The sequence below is a fragment of the Equus przewalskii genome, chromosome 1 (assembly GCF_037783145.1).
Source record: "Equus przewalskii isolate Varuska chromosome 1, EquPr2, whole genome shotgun sequence".
In the NCBI taxonomy this organism is placed as follows: Eukaryota; Metazoa; Chordata; class Mammalia; order Perissodactyla; family Equidae; genus Equus; species Equus przewalskii.
This window is the reverse complement of record NC_091831.1, coordinates 133,713,752-133,735,645: the sequence shown is the minus strand read 5'-3', so window position 1 is coordinate 133,735,645 and position 21,894 is coordinate 133,713,752. Positions and strand designations below refer to the sequence as shown.

The 21,894-nt window shown below is 38.6% G+C and overlaps 1 protein-coding gene across 2 annotated transcripts in view; it reads right to left on the bottom strand.

Moving 5' to 3' along the window:
* Positions 1 to 21,894, bottom strand: part of ALDH1A2 (aldehyde dehydrogenase 1 family member A2) — a 91,758-nt gene that overhangs the window by 16,082 nt on the left and 53,782 nt on the right. For both annotated transcript variants that reach the window (XM_070623760.1, XM_070623771.1), the window contains 2 exons: positions 19,862 to 19,990; positions 19,622 to 19,735 (listed from right to left, as the gene is read on the bottom strand). In XM_070623760.1, coding sequence (XP_070479861.1) covers positions 19,622 to 19,735; positions 19,862 to 19,990 — 243 coding nt within the window. The remainder of the gene's footprint in view (positions 1 to 19,621; positions 19,736 to 19,861; positions 19,991 to 21,894) is intronic.

Sequence of the window (21,894 nt, the reverse complement as noted above, 5' to 3'; positions counted from 1 at the left end):
ATTATTAGTTGCATTAAAAACTAAGCTTTACTGAGTGGGTTTGTGTCAGACATTTACACACATTCACCCATTTAGGCCTCTCAAAAACTCTACAAAGTAGGTACTACCTCATTTTAAAGATGAGCAAACTCAAGAGTTAGAAGTCAATGGATGTTCGCAGGTTACTGGCAGAAGCTGTTGGACGCTATGCAGGCTGACTCCAGGGCCCAAGTGTGGGCTCACTCCCTCTCCTTCCATCCCCTCCTCCAGCATTCTGCCTTCCTTTCTGTATTTACCAAGCACCCAACGTGTACAGCACACCTCCAAAACCTTGTCCTTGAATTCCAAATGGATTTCAAAGTGAGTAGGAATATCACCCTTTTGTAGACACAAATGATGATCACAAATCATCAGTCACATTCTGCCTTCAGATTGACACTTTAAAAACAAGCAAAAGCAAGGAGAAATCATAGATTTTCCACACAGTAAGAATAAATGTTTGGGGCTGGTAAAGAGTGCTGGCCCAGCTGGCATCACATTTCTGTTAGTCTTACTCTCTGCCATTCATCAAATCACTCTATGAGTCGATATTTTTTGCCCCTAGGAATGTTGTCCAGTGATTATTCTCATGGCTACAGTAACTATACAAAAATTTTGCTCAACGTATGGTCATCATAGAAAAATACCTAGGAATAATTTTCTTGTATCAATGCTTTGCCAGCCTTTCCTTAGAAGCCAAACTTGTGCTAAACACTGCAAGGCAAATCTCAGATGAATAGTGCCTTTCCTCTTCATCTTTGGAAGAAGGTCAAGTTACAGCCCAGCCTCAAGAAAGAACTGGATGAGTCAGGCCACTGGAGGACCACTTCCATCTGGAGTGGCCTCAGGACAGGATACTTGAAAAATCCCAGTTTTTACCAATCTCCTTCCTTCAACACATATTCCTGGTTCTCCTTCTACATGCCAGCTGCAATGTTGGGCACAGTCTCTCACTGACAAGGAATCCACAGCTGAGAGGACTCCCACGTAAAGCTGGCAGTGCAGTTTTTCAGTCCACTTAGGGAAAAATCTGGATCTGACAATTTTAGATCTGAACAGATGAAATTATGGTTCTGCAGTACTTTGTTATAACCCTGAGTCAGACTACTCTGGGCCTTCCCCATAAAACAGGGCGAGGATGCAGCAACCTTCACTAATTACGGGATCAGGTGTCATAGACCTGCCCATGACACTCTCAGTTTCCAGGTTGGACCCTCTTTGGAGAACACATTACTATTCATGAATTCCGTCTGTGGGTGGAGCGAGGTTAAGTGACCCCAAACAGGAGGCACTCCCCATTGTTATTACCATGAGGGGGAAGGAGGCGAGGGGAAGGAGAAGAGAGGCAACTCCACAGCAGGAGATTCTTCAGAGGGAGGAATAATGTTTAAAACGAAGAGTTCAAGCCAGAACTCACTCCGTGTCTGCTTACCAAACATGGTAGGTTGTCTGCAAACCAACCTAAAATATTACAAATCCCATGCAAAGGTTTGCAAAACTAAAAGCCATGGGGTTAGAAAGTGTAAGAAAGAGCAAAATGCAGACATCAAACAAAGGCCTGGTGTTCACCGGCCATCTTAGATGGAACAGTAGTAAGGAGGGTCCTTGGGGACTTGTGCTACATGGTCACACAGAACGCCTTCACACATGCTCAGGAGGTAGACGTGCTGGGTGAGATAAATGAGGCTGCAAGGAGGCACAGTTCTTCTGAGTGCTTAAAAGTCAAGTCAATAGAGATGAACTTCATAAAACCAAGCCCTATTCTGATGGAATAGGCAATCTGTAAGATAAAATAGATAAGCACACAGTATGAGAAGCTAAATGCTGTATGTGAATATAGATTAAATAGGACAAAGTCACAAAATCACCAAAGTTTGAGTTCATCATTATCTTTTTTTTCCAATCAGAAACGATTTCACAATATACCCTTATTACACCTCCTGTCCTGTCTCTGACAACCTGGTTAATGATAACCATACTGAGGTTTATGGACTACAGTTCGGCCCATAGGAGTCAGGAGACGCAGGTACTACAAACTCTGGCTTGGCTCCTAACTTCCCTTCAATTTGGGAAAGCCACTTCCCCTCTTTGGGCCTTGGTTTCTTCCTCTGATGAATGAAGGCACAAGGCAAGCAGTTAATCTGTCCCTTCGTACTCCAGGTAGTTGGAAGAGATTAAAAAGACACACAGAACTCCTTGAGCCCCCGCTCATTCTGAGAGTCTGTCCGCAATTCTTTTGAATTCTTCTTGCCTTACAGAGCAGAAGTAGCTTTTCAAAGCAGCACCACAGCTGTGCTGAATGGTAGAAAACCCTGATCTTTTTTAGTTTCCCACACAGAGCTCATTATGAAAGAGTCAGAGATAGTGTTCCTATCATGTGGTTTCTTAACTTTGCACTCCCTGCAGTCTCTCAGCTGTATCCGTGTACCCCAAACAGGCAAGGGCGGGTAACTGGGGCTCCCCCACGCATAATGGAACTGGGCTAATTCTCAGCAGGAATGTTGGCACGGATCAACTCTGACTCCCATCCTTGTTTTGAATAGGCTTCAAGATTGATATCAGGAGTAGCCCTGGAAGAGGCACAATGTCCAGAATCATGTTCACGGCAATGCCACAGGGTAGGAGGTGCAATTCGGCGCTTTGCTTGGAAAACGATTCGTGACACAGGACAAAAAGGAAGACAGAAGGCTTTCCACACCTTTTTTATTCAAGGCTGTTGCTCCCTGAACAGAGTTTCTAAAGTTGGGTAAAATTTTTCTTTTTATTAATCAGTTAATTACCCACATTAGGATGGGTTCTCTCTCAGAGATATTTCTTTTTCTTGACTAGCTAATTACACATATTAGGGTGGATTCTTTCTCAGAGATATGCCAACTTTGTTTAAAATAGACAGATCTCTAGTAGAGATCTCAATAAACTGGCTGAAGACGCCTGCTTTTTGCAATGTACTTTCATTTCTTGTCTCTTTTTTTTTGAGGAAGACTAGCCCTGAGCTAACTACTGCCAGTCCTCCTCTTTCTGCTGAGGAAGCCTGGCCCTGAGCTAACATCTGTGCCCATCTTCCTCTGCTTTATATGTGGGACGCCTACCACAGCATGGCTTGCCAAGCGGTGCCAAGTCCGCACCTGGGATCCAAACTGGCGAACCCTGGGCTGCCGAGAAGCGGAACGTGCGAACTTAACGGCTGCATCACCAGGCTGGCCCCTATATTTTCATTTCTTAAACTCCAAACAGACTGACTCTATGATTCTTCTCTCCTCTCGTTTCTTAATTTTCATTGTTGTGCTTACTGATCCCAACTATGATGGAAATAGAAATGCCAAAAATATGTATAATTGAATATTTTTTGTCTTTCTGAAATAACAGCCCAAATCAATCTGTTCAGATTTCTACCAGAAAGTAACAGGACCAAGGCATTTAAGCAGTTCCTCTAACTTAAGTGATAACAGTAATTTCAAAACTTCACTTGTGAGGTTCAGATTACGAAAACCAGTAGAACTGCTAATGCGGTGTTTCCGGCTCTTCGTCACCATTCCACCACCGCACCCACCGCTGCAGCCACACGAAACCACTTGCCCTTCCTGGTACAGGCCCCAGCGTCTTTGGAGAAGCTGTTTCATCTGCCTGAAATGGCTTTCCTCCCCCTGCTTACTTGATAAACTCATTTTGCCAGAACTGCCTCCACCACCTCCTCTGAGAAGCCAGCTTTCCAGACCCACCCTCCCCACAGGGTTTGGCGGTCCTGCTCCTCTGATCCCACATAACTTTCTCACTGTTCTGCTTTATTAGCTGTCTTCTCCACCAGATTGAATTTGCGAACAGACGAACTCTACCTTTATATACGTGTGTGTGTACACAGAAGATTTTCAATAACATCTGTTGAGTCAATGGGCCAGAACAGGACAGCTCTAGTGGTCTCTGGAATTCAGAGAACGGGAGGTCTTTGGGGAGACAGGTGAGAGAATGGAACACAGGATGCCTACGTCCAAGGCTTAGCTTTGCCACAACTAGCAGAATGATCTCGGGCTTCCCTCTTACTTAGCTTTGGCTTAAATATACTCATCTTTAACGAAGAGGATGGCTTCATGATTCTAACACTGGCTGCACGTCGGAGTTCCTGGGGCACTTAAAATCTTTTTCTACATCTGGGCTCTACCTCCAGAGATTCTGATTATTTTAGTCTGGAAGAGGGGCACACAGGCCTGGATATTTCTAAAAAGTTCCCAAGAATATTCTAATGTGCTGCTAGGGTTAGGAACCATGAGATTAAAGAATCTTTAAGGGCATTTCTCTCTTACTTGTCTCTAACCTTTCATCGCTGGTTCTATTTTCCAATTGTTTAACATTATTGTTTATTGAGCATATTCTGTGCTTGTTGTTCCCACAAACATTAATCTTCATTACAATTCTGTGAGGCAAGAATTATTGCCCCATTTTATAGCTGAAAAATAGAAACAACTCAGATTGGTCAAGAGACCATTTGCTGACAGGCACCCACTGCATGGCAGAGCCAGGACTGGACTCAGACTGCTCATATCAAGCCTAGCGCTTTTCTTGCTCCACTCTAGCTTCTCTCTGTGGTTCCTGTTTCTCTTCTCCAGATGTTCTGGGGATTAGGTCCCCTCTGCTATGAGTAGAATTCTGACAGCTGAACACACAATCCCCAACTAACAGATATTCTAGATTGACTGCCTTGTAGACTTAGCTATCCCTTTGGTTACTTAAGACTCTCCCTTTCTAGTTTAGATTAATAAAAAAGTCAAGATTTTGATTTTTTTGGTCTGCTGTGATAGGAAGAAGCCTGGAGTATTCAAGCCAAAGGTACTACCATCCCACTAACTAGGTGCACGAAAGGGGTGGGCATCTCAGGGCCTATTCACACTCAGTCTCAGCTCTGAGCAGAGAAACCTACTGCAGAGGAACTCAAGGACTCTCTCTGGCAGGCAGAGACTACAGCACGCTTTCTTTTATTTCTCTGGCACTCAAGTTCTGATTTAAGTAGAAAGAAGAAAAGGAAGAAAGCTAATAATTTAAAACCTGTACGTCCAAAGGTTTTGACACATCCAACTGGTATTTTTGACCCAAATGCTAGATGGTTCACTAACAGACTCATACAACCTTAGAAAGAGGCCCATTAGCTGTTTTAAATAATAGCTAAAACTGTAGCAGGCCACTTCCCCCACCTACACAGAGGGGTGAGGCTGCACAGAGGAGACAGCTGACCCGATTCATGACTCAAGCAGCAGAGAGGGTGCCTGTATCATGCAACACGACATTCATCTCACTTAGGAAATGAAAGGAGAACCCCGGCTGCGTAAATGAGAATCAGTGATAATACAGCTGTTAGCTACAAACATTTGTTTGGCACGAATCAATGTGGACTCTCCCGTAGTTTGCTTTGATGGTCTCTCTACTATCTTGTTGACTAATGATGAAATCATGGCTTGTTAATCTAACTGAATAAAGAAAACACCATACCAAGCAAAATGCGAACTGTTTTCCTGTACTTTACTGAGGTTGTTTATTGACTCTGTGTTTATAAGAACCCTTTCATATCCACTTATTCAATATTTACATGCATTGCTTATGTATTTAGCTGCATAAGGAGAAATTAATCCTATCTTTAATCTGAGTAACTTTGTTTGCTTTTTAAAGACCTTTTGCTAAAGTAAAATGGAAAGCAGCCATCTCAAATAAGCTTCTTGTTGTTGACTGTTCCAGGCGTTTTGTCACGCACCAATAGGTTCCCTCTCCCCAAGGTAATCACAACAGGAGCCACGTTCAAATACACATTTAAGTGACTTGTTCCCTCTGGAAGAATCTATACAATTTCCCAAGTAGTCCACAAAGTTAAAAAAGGAAAGATGGATAAAGAAGTAAAAACAATTGCTGAAAACAAGCTGAAAAGGGGTTTGGAGATTACGTGATCATTTGATTTGCCTGTGAAAATTCTCCACCTGCCGCCATTAATATGGAGAATTACAAGTTGGCTTTCATAATCTAGACAAATGCTTCTCCCTCAGTTCTCTATTGTCTGCCAATGACATCATTCCAGAGAAGAAACTGGGAGATACTCTGCAGGCCACAGGATTGGTTCCATTCCAAGTGAATGTAAGCCTCTCTAGAGAGAAGGAAATAGTAAATGTAGACTTTGTCAGAAAAATTAAGCTGACGCTTGCTCTGGGCACACTGCAATACGCTACCTCACTGCCACGAGTGTTCCTAAGAGCAAACCCTTCACAGGGCCACTATCTACCTCATTCTCTTTCCCAAGTTCTCCTTTCTTTCTCTCTCAGTTCCCCACTGGAATATCTGTATCATCGAAGATTACATATTTAGTTTTTAATGTTCTTCCTGTGAAAATAAATAATTTCCCATGTTATATTTTATAAAGCTACAGTAATTAACATAGTGTGGTATTGGTGAAGGGATAGACACGCAGATCAGTGGGACAAAACACAGTCCAGAAATAGACCCACACAAATATGGCCAAGTGATGCTTGAGAAGGGCATGAAGGCAATTCAGTAGAAAAAGAACAATCTTTTCAAGAAATTGTGCTGGAACTATTGCCATCTATATTGAAAACAAAAAACTTAGATCCTTACCTTGCAACATACACAAAAATTAAGTCAAAATAGATCATAGGCCTAAACATTAAACACAAAACTGTAAAATTTCTAGAAGGAAACATAGGAGAAAATCTTTGCTATGTTAAGTTAGACACAGATTTCTTAGGCATGGCACCAAAAGCCTCATCCAGAAAACTAAAAAAAATGATAAATTGGACAGCATCAAAATTAAGAACTTCAGCTTTTCAAAAGACACTGTTAAGAGAATGAAAAGATAAGCCACAGACTAGGAGAAAATATTTTCAAAGCACCAAGGACTTGTATTCAGAATATGCAAAAAAAAATTTCAACAATTAGAAAACAAACAACCCCCCCAAAAATGAGCAAAGATTAAAAGACACTTCACCAAAGAAGATACACAGTAGAAAATATGCAAATGAAAAGATGCTCAACAGTAGAGAAGTGGAAACTAACACTATACTGAGATAACACTATACACCTATTAGAAGAGCTAAAATTAACAAGAGTGACCATACCAAATGCTGGTGAAGATGTGAAGGAGGTGGAAGTCTTAAACATTGCTGGGAGGAATATAAGATGGTACAACCACTTTGGAAAACAGTTTGGCACTTTCTAACCTACCATATGATCCAGCCATTCTATTCCTAGGAACTTACACAAGAGAAAAGGAAATACATATCCATACAAAAATTTGCACGGGAAATGTTCATGGGAACTTTTATTTGTAGTAGTCCCTGACTGGAAACAACCTAAACATCCATCACACGTGAATGGATAAACAAATTGTGATATAGCCATAAAACGAAATACTACTCAGCAACAAAAGGATGAATTACTGATGTATACAACAACATGGATGAATTTCAAAATAATTGTACTGAGTAAAAATAGCCAGACAGAAGAGTATATACTGTATGTTTCTATTTACATAAAATTCTAGAAAGTGTAAACAATCTACAGTAGCTAAAAGCAGATCAGTGCCTGGGAATGTGGGGGTGGGGCTGCGGGTGGAGGGAAAGAGGGAGAGATTACAAAGGGACAGGAGGAAACTTAGGAGGGTGATGGATGTATTTACTATCTGAGCTGTGGTGATGGTTTCACAGGTGGATAATATGTCAAGAGCTATCAACTTGCACACTTTCAATATGTGAAATTTATTGTATATCAATTATACCTCAATAAAGCTGTTAACAAAGATACATTAACCAAAAACATAGTTACTTTATTAGAGCAATTATGCCATACATCTCTTTGTTGTCCTTTGTAGACTGTTGGTAGGGAAATTATATTGAATCTACCTGACTAAAATATCATTTAATGGTTTTAATTAAAGTCAAATGCATTAGCAATAAATTAAGTAAATTTTAAAATAATTAGAGCCTGAAAGAGAAAGAGAATAAGTGAAGAGAAAAAAAGAAACTTAAAGTTAAGGAAAAGGTGGTGAAAATAAAGAATAGATCAGAGGCCAAGAAAAGATGATACGACGTTTGGATCTAAAAGGAGGCAACATTTGAGATTATAAATCTAAATAAGAATAAAACATCATATTCATTATAGAAGTTGACCAGTTCTCATTTCTCTGCACAGAAGGTAGAAGAAAATCACTGAGATAAGGACTCACTGGGTGGATAAGGGAAGGGAGGTCATTTCCAGCGGAGAGATGGCATGTGCAAAGTCACAGAACTGTGAAAGGCACATAGTATCTGGGGGTGTGCACGCAGCTTAGTAAGGCTAGAGAGCAGGGGACGGTCCTGGGGCCAGGTCATGAGTCAGCTGGTCTGTTACCTTAAGGAGCTGGGACATCCAGGCAGAGATGTCCACTCCGCAGTTAGAAATGGAAGTCTGGAGCTCCAAAGAGAGGTTAATAATTATAAGTGAGCTATTTCAGGGAAATATTCTAAATGAAATATTGTGTTGACTCATTCAATTACTTTCATATCGATAAATAAAAAATTAAATAGATCAATTAGGTTACTACAGGTGAAAAAGATTTTATACTGATGGTCTTATAGGGGACGAAGGGAGTTGGAGTGGGGATGGTGGTTAATTTCCGTGTTCAGAAACCGACAGTTATGACTGAAATGAACCTCGGATCTTCCTTTAGGAATAGTGCTTCAATGCAGATAAGAGCTAAATCAACAAAAACTGCTTATGAATAAAATCTGACCATCGGAATTCTATGAATTCATCAGTTAGATTCTCTGGTCTCCCTAGAATAACCCATGCAGATGGGGTATAATCGCCCTGGGGGCATAATGGTGCAGTGCGATGGCATTGGAGCTGTGCTAGACCTATGAAACCCTCTGGTGAAGAGTCCTGGAACACAGAAGAAATAGAGAGGAGAGAGAGGAATACATTCATGAAGAACTCAGGTGATTTCACCACGAATTAGTTCTACATTCTGTAAGCTGGGTGGACCCAGGGTTCCTTCATTTGGAAAATAAGGAGTGACTTAAGGGCAAATTTACCAGTGCCTGGCACACAGTGAGGAATTAAAATGCTTATTGGAGGAAAGAGGAATCTCAGTTCTAAGATGATCAAAGTCATCAACTCAGAGCTGTAGTTTTTTTCTTAAATGGGCCTGGGAACATGTTCTGGAATACAACCCAACTAGTTAAATTCTGGGTAAACTAGTGGTTCTTGAATGTTAATAAACATAAGAATCATTACAAAAGCTTATCAAAATGAGAATTCCTGGACCCCATTTCCAAATGTTCTACTTTAGAAGATCCTGGGTGGTGCCCAGGAATCTGCATCTAAATAGCCCCTCTCTCCACCCACCAGCTCCATGCCCCCATCACTGCCAGTGAGGGAGTCTTTGAAGAACTACTGAAAAACAATGGCAACTAGATTACATTTTGCTGCAAAGAAATTCCTCCTACACCAGAATTCAGTTCTAGCAAACTGAGGTTAAAGGAGTGGCCCTGCTCTAGGCCATAGCCGAGTCCTAAGTGAGCTCCTTAATAGGTACCAAATGTTCTCTTCCAGCACTACTTTCTAAATCAAGGACACTATTTCACTTAAAAAGAAAAAGGATTCAGAATCAGTTTATCCAAGCAAGCACCCAGGCGATCTTCCAAAAAAAAGTGAAATAGAACAGCAAAAAACAGAAAAAATAAACATTTATTAGAAGACAAAAATATCTGTAAAATATTTATAAAAGCCATAAAACAAACAAAAGAAAAGTAAAACTGCCAGAGGAGAGCAGGAATTAGTTTTCCACAGACACATTATTTGCAAATGGAAGTTTCAGGTTCAACTAATATTTACTGAGTTCTTACAATGTGCCAAACAATAGGACCGGGCCTTTCAAATACATGATCTTAATTAATCTACAAATAAACCTATAAGCAGGTATTCACAGGGCCTCTTAACAGATGAAGAAATGAGAGATCAGAAAGACGAAATAAATTGCCAAAGGTCACACAGGAGGAGAGCTGCGATTGGTTGAATTTTGCTCCCTTCTACCATACCACACTTTCCCAAGCATAAATTATTCCATGAATTTCAAGTAAAAAGAAACAGAAAACAATGATAGCTGATATCTACTGACACTTCACTAAGAACCAGGCCCTGTGCTAACACTTTAGATATACTAGCTTATTCCATCCTCACAGTCCATCCTTTAGGTACAATCATCCCTTATCCACAGACAGGAAATCTGAGGGCTGGAGAGGTTAAATAATAACACGTACCATGAACGAATCCACACCACCATTATAGAGGTTTAAATTATGCCTAGTTTTCTGAGATGGGTCTGAAGTATCTCACTCAATTTTGATTGCTTTCAGTATGATTTGGAGACTGTGTTTGGAATTTCTTATTGAAAAAGTGAAGATTTCCTCTAGTTTTTTCAGAGAGGCAACGTATGTGTTGTGACACAGCGTTCTTTCAAGCTTTCATTTTAGCAAAGTGATGAGGATACTTTATTTTCCTTTAAGAGACTCTAAATAAAGGATTGAAAGAAATTAACTCAAGCTGAACTGCATTAAAGCTCTAAATTTCCTAAACTAATGTAAAATTCGTTGATCATGAGATTGATCGGACTGATTATTAACTGTTCAGCTCAGTTACTGCCTTTGCTTACGAGCAGCCACTGGATAGTTTTGTAGATGCAAATTACTCGGCCTGAATGTAGGTGAGAGTAATACAACCTGAGGATTAGGAATATGATTTATGTGAAATAGGTATAGGGGAAAACCTAACATTTGACCTAACTTTTACACACTTTTGCATCCCTTAAATATTAAGTACTTTCATTAGAACAGTGGAATTATGTGTTTGGCACTCGTTGAACATCTCACTCTACCAAGAGCTCAGGGCACAAGGAAATCAGACACTCACTAACTCCTCAACTTGTACCATCTGTCATGATTTAGGTCCTTAGGGCTGGTTTTTGGTGGTGGTGCTGTTTTCCATCTCTATAACACTTTTCACTTCCAGAAGAGACTCTAAAGGACAGACACACACTGAACTAGTTTAAAATCTACAGCTCCGGATGCCTGTTAAAAGTAGAGCTGCCTGAAATGACAAAAAATGAAAAGGCACTGGCTATTGAGAGGCAACAGCGAAACCTAATCTCCCATTTTACAGTCCAGCAAAATAAGTATTAAGTTTTTTGAAAGTGCTGGGCCTTAAGATCAGGCACGGGAAATGATTCTGAGAATTAAATGATACCAGTATTTGTTGACTATCTGCCAATATCAAGCAACACGTTTCTCACAAGGGTCCCCACATCTGGGGTTCCTTTCCTCCAAGTCCTTTTTGTACTCTGGTTCCCATACCACTACAATTTCATTTTCTCCAAAGAGAAAAGAAAGATAGGCCTCCATTCTTCCCAGTTGTGAATATTAACAACTGTGGAATTAAAATGTAGAATTATCTTTTTCTTAAATATTATCTTTGAATGAAGTAGTTTTTGATTTAAATTTAAATATCCTGAACCAACGATATTTCTCCTTAGTGCACAGATACATGTGAAAACTATGTTGAACAAGAGAATTTTAGTTCCAGCCTTGATCTTAGAAAGCATCTTCAACATCAGGACATTTTTAAGTATAATGGTGCAGAATTATTCTTCTCTTCCTCCATACTCCCATACACACCACACTGTGAACACTCTCAACACGTGTTCACAGATTATCACCTGGGTTAGATGGAATCACATAAGTTCTCTATGGTCTAGCATAGTACTTGACATTTAATAAGTGCTCGACAAATATTTGTGGAATTGAGTTAAGACATCTTGGGTTTAAAACTTTAAGTTCTATTTCAGAGGGTGTCAGAGGGAAGCTCTATATTGTACCAAATGAGATGTAAAGAGGCTAAAGAGGAATTTTAAAGTAATTTTAGAAGAAAAGGGAAAAAACTGACTTAGAACAGTGTCTATAGCCCTTTAGAATTAGACACTTTCAACCATGCTTTGAACAAAACATGCTCTACGTAGAAATTAACCTTCCTAAGTATCCCCTTTGATATGTCCTTCTGGATTTTTAATGTCTCCCTCCTCCAATGGGATGGTGTACAGTCCCTCAGCCAGGGAGGCAGCATAAGACTGTGGTTTGGAGTATAGGCTCTGGGTATGACTCTCAGACCTACAACTTACTAGCATGTGACCACGGGCAGGTAATCTAACCTCTCCCAGTCACCCTTTGCTCACCTGGGTATCTCCTAGAATTGTTGTGAAGACGTAGTGAGATGATATATGCAAAGCATTTAGCAGGTACCTGGCACACAGTAAGTGCTATATCTATGTTGGCTATTAATATCTACAATTCAAAACCTTAAATACTTTTAAAAAATCATCCATTTTAACAGCTTTATTGAGATATAGTTCATACACCATAAAATCCTCCTTCGAAGTGTACATTTCAATGGTTTTTAGCATATTCAGAGAGTTGTGTAACCATCACAATGATTACTACTATCTAATTCCAGAACATTTCATCATCCCCCAAAAACCCTCCATATCCATTAGCAGTCATTCCCCATTCTCCCCTTCTTCCAGCCTCTGGCAACCACTAATCTATTTTCTATCTATAGATTTGCCTATTCTGGACATTTCCTATAAATAGGATCATATAATATGTGGCCTTTTTTGACTGATTTCTTTCATCTAGCATAATGTCTTTAAGGTTCGACCATGTTGTAGCATGTATCAATACTTCATTCCTTTTCATGGCTGAATATTGCCTTGTATGGATATGGAGATACCACATTCTGTTTAACAACTCCTCATTTGATGGACATTTCGGTTATTTGCACTTTTTGGCAATTAGGAATCACATTTCTGACAAGTTTCTGTGTGGTCTTAGATTTTTGTGAAATAATTTTTATGTCTCTATGGAGATGATTGTGTGGTTTTGTCCTTTATTCTATCAATATAGATTATTACATTGATTGATTCTTGGATATTAAACCAACCTTGCATTCCTGGGATAAATCCCAATTGATCATAGTGTATGATCCTTTTTATATGTCACTGGATTCTGTTTGCTAGTATTTTGTTGAGGATTTTTGTGACTACATTCATAAAGGATACTGGTGTACAGTTTTCATGTAATGTCTTTTCTAGAAGGTCTTCTAAACTTTGGCCTCAATTTTTTAACTGAGAATTCTTTTCAATGGCTTGATTTGCAGAATGTTACTTTCTAGTTCATCTGCCTCCTAACGTTTCTCCCCGATCCCCACTCTACTCCACTAAGACTTTCTGTACTCTCCAGCCTCCAGCTGTTGACCAATACGGCTTCTTCTTCCCAATTCACTCTATTTAACCATATCCTACAAGAGTTATATCAGATTTCCCTTTCTCTTGATGACCTGACAGACCATTGAACTCCCAGAGATCTTTCCCTTCTTGGGATGCTGATGTCGCATCACTAACTAACATTTGGTTACTGCTTACACTTTACAAAACTCATACTGCATTTAATTCTCACAACCTTGAGAAATATGTGTGCTTACTATTATTAAAACAATTTTGTACAGAATTAAGTGACTAGTCCATAATTGTATAGCTACAAAATAAAAGATATTAAACTCTAATCCTTTGGTGGCATTTTAAAGAAGGAAAGTGTTCCATTAATATATCACCTTTTAGGTCTGAGATTAAGTTTTCATTTCTCAAATTCAATCTTTCCTTCTTCATGTAGCTAAAAAATACTTATAATGCATGTTGACTACACATCAGATACTTCTTGCAGTAGTGAGGAGAATGCCTAGGGGACAGACTCCAAAGAGAATGCCACTCCTCCCCGCAAAATCTGCTTATGTGACCAGAAACTGTCATCTTCTGAAGCCAAAGCTAAAAAAATCAACACTAAACTGATAAGCAAATCAATTCACCCAAAGAGATTAAAAATAAGCTATTTATGGGACTAAAGTACTTTTTAAATATTCTATACCAAACAAACCAAGGACTTTCCTGAAGCCAAATGTCTTTAGGGTTGTATTCTTAAGACTTTAGTTATATCAAGCGAAGTAATAAATTTGTAACCTCACTGACTACAATACATACAATTGGAGGCAATGATAAACTATGAGGATAAGTGATCTGCCTGAAACCTAAAGGAAGAAATCAAAGAACAACATCAAAATTAATCAAAAGATGCCACAGAGGCTTCTGCTTCTGGTCATAATGGAGTAACTGGCACTATACTTGCCTTCCCACTATAAACAACTAGAAAAGTACATGAAACTGCTTTCTTCAAGCTGAACGTGGGGCAGTAAGAGATTGTGATTCTAGAGATAAGAGAAAGAAATAAAGGAAGATCTTTCTGCCAAGACTTCCTAGACTTCAGCATGAGATGGGGAGACCAACGTAGAACATGGTTTCGCTGAATTGATGGAATAGATTAGAGTTCATAGAGGCTGAAGCGACTAAAATGTGAGGGGCTTAGTATCGGGCCAGGGGAGGAGGTCCAGAAACCTGCACGGGGTCCTCTTGAGTCTTTGGCTGAATGCTAAGCTGGGAATATGTAGGCTGAGACTCCATGAGAATGGATAAAGAACAAAGACCAGGTAATCCGTATGCTGAATAATTCCCAGAGCTCATACGGGGCTGCGGGATATTGGAAATCTGACCAGCCAGAGTGGAAAGAGTGTTCAACATGAACACTGACAGCATTCAATAGAAACTCCAGAACGATCTGAATTTAGTAATCTTAGTACATTTTAGTATCTTAGTAAAAGATAAACTAGTCCTAACAAAGCTTAAAACTCAGTGCCAAAAGAGTCAAGTTGTACTGCAGTCGACTTAACTGCCTGTCAGGAAAAAAAAGCCCAGCACTCTTTAAAGAAAGACAACAAAATCCACGTGTTCAATAACGTAATGGCCACAATATTCAGCATGCTTTCAAAAATGAACAGAAATAAAAAAAGCAAAAAGATAGACGTATTTGAAGAAAGCAATGGTCAAGGTTTTCCAAATTTGATGAAAACTATAAACTCATAAATCCAACTATAAATTCATAGATCCAAGAATTTTCACTAAACCTCAATTAGTAAGAAAACTACACAGAAGCACATCATAATTAAATTGTTAAAAAGCAGTAAAAAGAAACTATCTTAAAAGCAGCCGAAGAAAAATCATTATGCACAGCAAAACAAAGATAAGAGTGACTACTAACGTCTCATCAGAAACAGTGCAAGTCAGAAGAAAGCAGAATGACATCTTTAATGTGTTGAAGGTAAAATAAAACAAAAGAAAAACTCTGAAATCAGAATTCTATATTCAGAAAAAAGTTATAAAAAATGAAAACAAAATAAAGACATTTTCAGACAAACAAAAAGCTGAAAGAATTTGTCACTAACAGACCTGAACTACATAAAATTTTAAATAAAGATCTTTACACAGAAGGAAATGATATCAGAAAGAAACTTGGGCCCAGACCAGAAAAAGAAGAGGGCCGGAAATGGCAAGTATGTAAGTAAATGTAAAATAATTTTGTTCTCTCATTTTGAAAATTTTTCAAAAAGTTGAGTTTTTAAAAGAGTAGCAATGTACTATGGGTATATAACACATGTAAAAGTAAATTATAGGACAACAACAGCATAAAGGACAGGATGAAAAAAGGAAGAATTCTGTTGTACAGTTATGACATTTGTATGAAGTAACATAATAGCATTTAATGGCAGACTGTGATTAAGATGTATATTGTAATTACTAAAGCATCCACTTAAAAAAGAGGTATAGCTAATAATCCAAAATAAAAGATAAAACGGAGTACTCAATTCATGCAAAAGGAGGAAGAAAAGAGGAAAAAAGGAACAAAAACCCAAATGGGACAAGAAGAAAACAAAAATTAAGATGGGAGATTTAAACACAACTATATCAATAATTCATTAAATATTGAACGACAACCAACACAGGGGAGTACATAATGTATTATTCCATTTACATGAAGTTCTAGAATAGGCAAAATTAATAAAAAGTCAATGGCTGCCTGGGGCCAAGTGTGTTAGCCACAAAGAGGCATGAGTAATCTTTCTACAGTGTGGAAATAGTCTATCTTGATTTGGGTGATGGTTATATGAGTGTGTACATTTGGTACTTAAATGGGTGCATTTTATTGTACGTAAATTATACTTCAATAGTCTTTTAAAAAGTTTAAAAAAATTTTTAAATGGCCAAAGAGAGATTTGAACCCAAGCAACCTAGAAACAAGTGCTTATGTTCTTGCTGACTCACTATACCACTTCTTGTCTGGCCTGGAAGAGCAGGTCATCCATTGAATATAACTTTCCCATACATGATATTGTGACTTTAAAGAAATGAGGTGCTCAGGTTTTAGACTGAAATATCCTTGGAAGAAAAAGTTAAATGCCTAAAAACTAATTTATCAAGAAATGCCTAAGACCTGTATGATGACTTCAGTGATGAACATTACAGGACAAATAAACAAAGAGATTTATACCATGTTACTAGATGAGGAGTCAGTCTTTTGGAGAAAGCCCCTACCCTCAATTTAATACGGACAATCAAAATTCCAGTGAGCGTTTTTGGGAGGAAGGTAAGGCACTTAGAAAACTGATTTGAAACTTTACCTGAAAGAACGGTCAAGAAGTGTCAAAAGGTTTTGAAAAACCAAATAAGAGGGTATCCTGCCTACCATATTGCAACACATCTTTTAAACCTAGTAATTAAAGCAACCTGGTACCAGGGAAAGACCAGACAAATAAAATTGTGAGTCCTAAAGCAGAAACATGTACATATGAAAATTTATCCTATAATCTTAATGTTGTGTTCAAGTGAGCTGCAAAGAGATAGACTGTTTAATAAATGGTGTTGAAGTAATTTATAAAAAAGTAAACTTAGGTCTCACCTTTCATTACACGTGAAAATAAACTCCAACCAGATTAAAGATTTAGACAAAAACAAAATTATAAAGGTACTGATAGAAAATGTTAAGGATCATTTGCATAATCTTGAAGGGGTTTCTCTAAAGATGACAGGAAACCCAAAGCCATTAAGACAAAGACTGAAAGATATGACCACATACAAATTTAAACTTGTGCATGGCAAATAACTCTATTTAAAAAAACTTTAAAACCAAAGAACAAACTTGGAATATCTGCAAATTCTACAAGGACCAGAAGATTAACACACTTAATACATAAAGAGATCTTATAAATGAAACCATCCCTCTAACGTATTCTTAGTAATAAGCAAGTTAAAACATACATCTCTTTATCTTGCAATTCCACTTCTAAAATGTATCCAACAGAATATCTTATACATATATAATATATTTGTATATATACAAAATTCGTCTTGGATCCCCAAGGACTTTTATTGCAGTAGTCTGTATAATAAGGAAAAAAGGAAAAAAAATCTGACGTGTACCTTAGTAAGTCTAATTAAACTACAATACCTTGATGCAAGAGCATTCTACTCAGCTAGCGGAAAGAACGAAGATCTACAGGTACTGACATACTAGGTGTTATATCTCATTTTATATATCATGATCTCAATTTTATTAAAAAAAATCATACAGTAGAAGCCTCTTAACTAACTCAACCAGGACCACTGGTTGGTTAACTGAAAAAGAGGCTAAAGCAGGGAAAGATAATTTAAGTATTTCATTTTAATAAAAAATATATATACATTCATTTTCCAGTCTTTGGCAATAGAACCAAGGACTTTATTCTTTAATTATGGGTCCACTTGTCCTTTCTGATTAAAGCATACTCCTAAAATATTGTTTAAGATTTCTAGTTTCAGTTTCTTTAAAGTGGAGTGAAGACTTAAAAACATTTGCAAAACAATCCAGTACACATTCTATCTAGATTTATATTTTTCCCCAATCTTTTACAATGGTCTTGCCCACTCCTAGTTGACCACAGTTTTCCTTAGCATCTAGCCCTTAGCAAATCTTTAGACTTAGTTTAAATAGAAACAATAATTCCCTTCCAAACTCACATTTTGGCTCACAGATTTCATTAAAATCACAAAATTACTATAACAAATACAATTAGAATAAAAGGTTTTGAAACAAACATGATTAGCTCCTGACAAACATCAAAACTCAATAATCTCTAACTATAAATTAACACTCAGGTTTATTACTGAATCTATTAAGAAAATTTTTAACATAAGACAGTTTAACCAAGTATCATGAACTGTATCAGCTGATATAACCCAGTCCCTAGACCTGCGCTGTCCAATACGGTATTCACCAGCCACACATGGCTACAGAGCACTTGGAAGTGGCTAGTCTGAACTGAGACAGGTTATAAATGTAAAATATACACCAGATTTCAAAGACCTCACATTGAAAAGAGAATGCAAAATACAGTGATAATGATTTTTATCTTGATCATAAGTTGAAATGATAATATTTTGGAAATACCAGATTAAATAAAACATATTATTAAAATTAACTTCACTTGTTTTTTAAAAATTTTTTTAATGTGGCTAATAGCAAATTTTCAACTACAAATATTTCTCTCATAATATGTCTAGTAGGTAGCACTGTTCTAGAGCTGCAAACATCCTTTGCTCAATAGTGACGACACCTTAAAGTTCTACTTGAAACAATAAATCAGATCCTCTTTTTTATCATCTGTTACCTGAATCCAAGACAGTGAGGAGTAACATTTTATAAGAAATCTCTCTAAGCAGACTTGTGACTCTATATCAGGGGTCAGTAAACAACAGCCCAGGGGTCAAATTTAGCCTGTTGCCTATTTTAGTATGGCCTGTCAAGCTAAGAACAGCTTTGTATTTTTAAATGGTTGGAAAAAAATCAAAAGAAGATTAATATTTTGTGATGTGTAAAAATTATATGAAATTCATATTTCACTACCAATAAAGTTCTATAGGCCTGTAGCCATGCTCAGCTTATACATTACCTACAGCTACTTCATGCTACAAGGGCACAGTTGAGCAGCTGACACAGGGGCTGTACTGCCTGCCAAGTCTAAAGTATTTACTATCTGGCCTTTTACAGAAAAAGTTTGCTGACCCCTGCTCTCTATTATCCCCTATGGCTCACGGGCGTAATTAGCTGCCCATTGCAATGACAGGATCCAGTGAAATAAAGAGAAGGGAAAGCTGTGTTTCTATTTGAACCTCATTTTAACCACAGATTAGTTTAGATTTCCAGCTTCTTAACTTGCTTCTGCCATTATTGTTCTTGACTCAAGAAAGTATTTAGAACCCCAGCTTCTGGGACAGTCTCTTCTGGGAGAGTTTGTTTGTTTGTTTGTGTTTGCCTCTAATATGTGTTCCTTTCATTTCAAAATATATAGAGTTTTGTTTGTTTTTCTGGGACAGATTTTACACAGACGGCACTACAAAAGCGCTCAGAGATCTGTGGCATCCAATGGTCAATGCATGCCTTCACTTTGACTTTCACCAGTGTTCTAGCCGTGACATCAATGCTGCCCCCAGGGAGCTTGGATACTCACTGCTCTTTTGGGATCCAGCCTCCAGCTGATATTTTCAGTTTTCTTTTAAACCTTCTACTCATTTGCAGGGCTGCCCCCCACCCATGGTTTCTCAGGTACCTACCTCAGTGGACCCTGTGAACGCAATCTTGTCTATGCCGATGTGAGAAGCTATTGCTGCCCCCGCTGTTGGCCCGTATCCTGGCAAAATATTGATGACTCCCGGTGGAAAGCCAGCCTAACAAAACAGAATTGGAGGAAACACGGCTTGTGAAAGCTGATGAAGCACGTTAAATCAGATATGCTCCGGTAGGCCCCAACTGTAAGGGCAGCGGGAGCCGCTCCTGCGGTCGGCTTCTCTTACCTCCTTGATGAGGGCTCCCATGTAGAGCGCGCTGAGTGGTGTTTGCTCCGCTGGTTTAATAACTACTGTATTGCCACAGCACAGAGCTGGGGCGATTTTCCAGGCAAACATCAGCAGGGGGAAGTTCCACTGAAAGGGAAAAACTCAAGGTTGATAGATGGAAAAATATTCCTCCACGACTTTGTTTTCAAGCTGTGACTTCTCAGGCCAGTCCTCAACATACATCTCGTCCCACCACAAAGTATAGATGTTCAGATTTTTTAATTACTTCATTAAGAACAGAATAGGACTGATCTGAAAATCTCTCCTCTTTTCTCTTGAGCAAATTCTATATTCCAACTACCCACCAAAAGAAACCTCACGGGGAAAAGGGAGTCTTTGTTTTTTCTTAGTTTTGGTTTTTCATTGTTGTTACTTGATATGTTTTCAAAATCAGACTTTGGTTTCACTAAGGTCTTGCGTCTGAAACCTTTTACTTGCATTTGTGATTTTTACACCAGAGATTTCAGGCTGGTTTGACAGCTCTTCAGTGTGGAAGAACTGGAAGAGCAAACTCCAGCTGTGAATTATATTTGAATCAACGTGAATTTCAAGGCAGCATCACTTCTTGGCATACATGTATTGTCACCAAACAGATGATCAAAAAAATAAAGTAAATCTACTGATGAGTATGCAAACATTTTAGTTTGTCTCCCTTCGACCACAAAATAAACTAATGGAGACTAAAAAGCATATGTGAGTATCTCAATTGGGGGCCTAAAAAGGCTTCCACTGATTTTAAAAGGATATTAAGCTCATATTGTCATAAGCGCAGGCATGAGCCTCAGTACTATCAGGTGTCGTTGATAATTTCATTAAGAAAGAAAACAGAAATCTTGGCCCCTGCCTTCAGCCCCTGACCACAATGTGTTTCTGCCTGAAGCATCTCAGCTGCCATCCTTGAAAGATTCTCACTGGCCCTGGCAAGCTTGCAAAAATATACAAGTGTCTTGCCTTCACCAAACACCCAATTTCTTTTCCCCTTAGTTGTTTATAAACTTGGGAGTCCACAGTGATGTTTTAATTCCATCTACAGTACATAAATCTTGGGAGTGCGGTAACTGAGCCGGAGCTGGCTGACAAGCGGCTCTTGTCCTCTCAGCAAAGGCTGTAGCTCCGAGATCTGGGAAGGGCAAGAAGAGCAGGTTCGAGGTCCTGCAATTAAGGCAACAGACCTCAACCCTGCTCTGATCCAAGTGGGATTTCCCTGTGTGGTTTAGGAGCAGAAGAACTTAAACCAAACCTCTCATTTTCCCTTTTCATTCTCTAATAAATTTCACGGTAACTTGGAACTTGTAGATCATTAAAGAAAACAGTATTACATCTCAAAAATCTTGGGCCCCCAAAGCCAAAGATTATCTTGAATTATTCTCCCATATTTTGCAAAGAGAAAACTTGTCTGTACTGTAAGAGTTTAATTTGAGCCTCCCCTGAAATCCTTGCCAGAACGATTTAGCTAGTACTGCTGGAAGCTTCGATGTTCTGTACAGAGCCAAAGCTGTGTATGAGAGAGAGAGAAAAAAGACAATGTTTAATGTTCCAATCCAAACACTACGCACTACATCTATTTCCCTTTACAAGACACACAACAGCCCGGCATGGTTTCAATTATGACCGTGATGTTAATTGTACTGCTGTGTCTTCTGTAGAGTCTTCTATCTAGATTCTTGTGAAAAGAAACAGTGGGAAAGAATGGGATTAAAAGACCATATAAAACAATATGCCTGGAAAGATGGTGAGTCACAGTTTTAAAAAATAAACAAGCAAATATAACAAAGCATTAATTTTCCATAAGCAGAATGGACATCCATAACCGAGGGCAGGTTATTAATACACTGGGCTTTGCTTTGCTTATTTTAATCATGAGAATTCCATGACTTGAGAACTCAACTCCTGGTAACGGAGCTGAAACCCTATTAACCTGTTCAAATAAGCATTTGCAGGGAGGCTGTTAAAGATATGTCAACAACATGAGCTCAGTTTTTTTCCCCCAG